The sequence below is a fragment of the Babylonia areolata genome, chromosome 10 (assembly GCF_041734735.1).
Source record: "Babylonia areolata isolate BAREFJ2019XMU chromosome 10, ASM4173473v1, whole genome shotgun sequence".
Taxonomy (NCBI): Eukaryota; Metazoa; Mollusca; class Gastropoda; order Neogastropoda; family Buccinidae; genus Babylonia; species Babylonia areolata.
Genome location: NC_134885.1, coordinates 9,822,607 through 9,825,106, shown reverse-complemented (window position 1 = coordinate 9,825,106; position 2,500 = coordinate 9,822,607). Strand labels below are relative to the sequence as shown.

The following is a 2,500-nucleotide window of genomic DNA, read 5'->3' as shown; positions in this document are numbered from 1 at the left end:
TTGTTGTATTGCTGCATTGTTATATTGTTGTATTGTTGCATTGCTGTATTGCTGTGTTGTTGCATTGCTGTATTGTTGTATTGCTGCATTGCTGCAATTGTACTGCTGTATTGCTGTGTTGCTATATTGCTGTGTTGTTGTATTGCTGTATTGCTGTATTGCTGTATTGTTGTATTGCTGTATTGTTGTATTGTTGTATTGCTGCATTGCTGTATTGCTGTATTGCTGCATTGCTGTGTTGTTGTTGTATTGCTGTATTGCTGCATTGCTGTATTGCTGTATTGTTGTATTGCTGCATTGCTGTATTGTTGTATTGCTGTATTGTTGTATTGTTGTATTGCTGCATTGCTGTATTACTGTATTGGTGTGTTGTTGTATTGTTGTATTGCTGTATTGTTGTGTTGTATTGTTGTGTTGCTGTATTGCTGTGTTACTGTATCGGTGTGTTGTTGTGTTGTTGTATTGCTGTGTTGTTGTGTTGTATTGTTGTATTGCTGCAATGTTGTCACTCACCAGGTTCCCCCAGTAGTTAGACGGTGTGTTGTATTGTTGCATTGTTGTATTGCATTGCTGTATTGTTGTATTGTGTTATTGTGTTATTGCTGTATTGCTGTGACTCACCATGTCCCCCAGGTGGTTCATGCCCAGACGGAAGGTGCGCAGGCCGCGGTCTGCCTCCAGGTTGTGCTCCACGATCATCTGCAGGCTCTGCTCCCAGATCACCCGTCTGTCCCCACACAGCCACAGACATCGTGAGGACTAGGGGTGTGTGACAAGGCAAGGCAAGACAAGACAGGCACACTGGAGATAGACAGAATGAGAACAGGACTGAATGACGAGACAAGACAAGACAAGACAGGTGCACTGGAGATAGACAGAATGAGAACAGGACTGAATGACGAGACAAGACAAGACAAGACAGGTGCATTGCGGATAGACAGAATGAGAACAGGACTGAATGACAAGGCAAGACAAGACAGGTCCATTGGGGATAGACAGACTGAGAACAGGACTGAATGACAAGGCAAGACAAGACAAGAAGGATAAGACAAGACAAGACGGGTCCATTGGGGATAGACAGACTGAGAACAGGACTGAGTGACAAGACAAGACAAGACAAGACCAGTGCATTGGGGATAGACAGAATGAGAACAGGACTGAGTGACAAGACAAGACAAGACAAGACAAGACAAGACCGGTCCATTGCGGATAGACAGAATGAGAACAGGACTGAATGACAAGGCAAGACAAGACAAGACAAGAAGGACAAGACAAGACAAGACAGGTGCATTGGGGATAGACAGAATGAGAACAGGACTGAATGACAAGACAAGACAAGACCAGACAAGACGAAACAGGTGCATTGGGGATAGACAGAAGGAGAACAGGATTGAGTGACAAGATAAGACAAGACAAGTGCATTGGGGATAGACAGATTGAGAACAGAACTGAGTGACAAGACAAAACAAGACAAGACCAGACAAGACGAGACAGGTGCATTGGGGATAGACAGGTTGATAACAGGACTGAGTGACAAGACAAAACAAGACAAGGCAAGACAAGACCAGACAAGACCAGACAGGTGCATTGGGAATAGACAGGTTGATAACAGGACTGAGTGACAAAGCAAGACAAGACAAGACAAGACCCGACAAGACAAGGCAGGTCCATCGAGGATAGACAGATTGAGAACAGGACTGTGTGACAAGACAAGACCAGACCAGACTAGACAAGACGAGACAGGTGCATTGGGGATAGACAGATTGAGAACAGAACTGAGTGACAAGGCAAGACAATACATGGCAAGTCAAAAGGGGCGTGGGGAGGGGGGGGGGTGAGCAGTGGGGTAGAGGTAAGCCATACAAACCTGACGGCCTCAGCTTGTGGCGAGTACATCTTGTTGTGGGTCTTCTTGAAGATCATCCATTCTCGGTCCAGGTCCAGCAGAGATGCTGACAGAGCTGATGCCGACAGTGCGACCACGATGATGAGACGGAGCATCTGATTGGTGGATAAAAAAAGAAAGAAAAAGAAGAAAGAAATGACGAAAGCATTGTACTGTATTGCAATGCGTTGTATTTTGTTGTGTTGTGTTGTGTTGTGTTGTATTGTGTTGTAGTACATTGCATTATATTGCATCGCATTCTATTGTATTTTGTCATATCACATTCACCGTTTGAATTCCAGGCTGCTCTCCCCATGGAGAGAGCGTGCCTACAGTGCTGCTACGCTTGGTGTTGTTGTTGACTCACTTTTGTAAACAAAGTGAGTCTATGTTTTAACCCGGTGTTCGGTTGTCTGTGTGTGTGTGTGTGTGTGTGTGTGTGTGTGTGTGTGTCCGTGGTAAACTTTAACATTGACATTTTCTCTGCAGATACTTTGTCAGTTGACACCAAATTAGGCATAAAAATAGGAAAAATTCAGTTCTTTCCAGTCATCTTGTTTAAAACAATATTGCACCTATGGGATGGGCACAAAAAATAAAAATGAAGCCTAATTA

General features: G+C 44.1%; 1 protein-coding gene across 1 annotated transcript in view; it reads right to left on the bottom strand.

Annotated features, from left to right (window-relative positions):
- The window catches only part of LOC143286439 (cathepsin L-like peptidase), a 17,632-nt gene that overhangs the window by 13,856 nt on the left and 1,276 nt on the right, over positions 1-2,500 (bottom strand). The window contains exons 2-3 of the mRNA XM_076594005.1: positions 1,868-2,001; positions 622-727 (exon numbers count right to left, since the gene is read on the bottom strand). Coding sequence (XP_076450120.1) covers positions 622-727; positions 1,868-2,001 — 240 coding nt within the window. The remainder of the gene's footprint in view (positions 1-621; positions 728-1,867; positions 2,002-2,500) is intronic.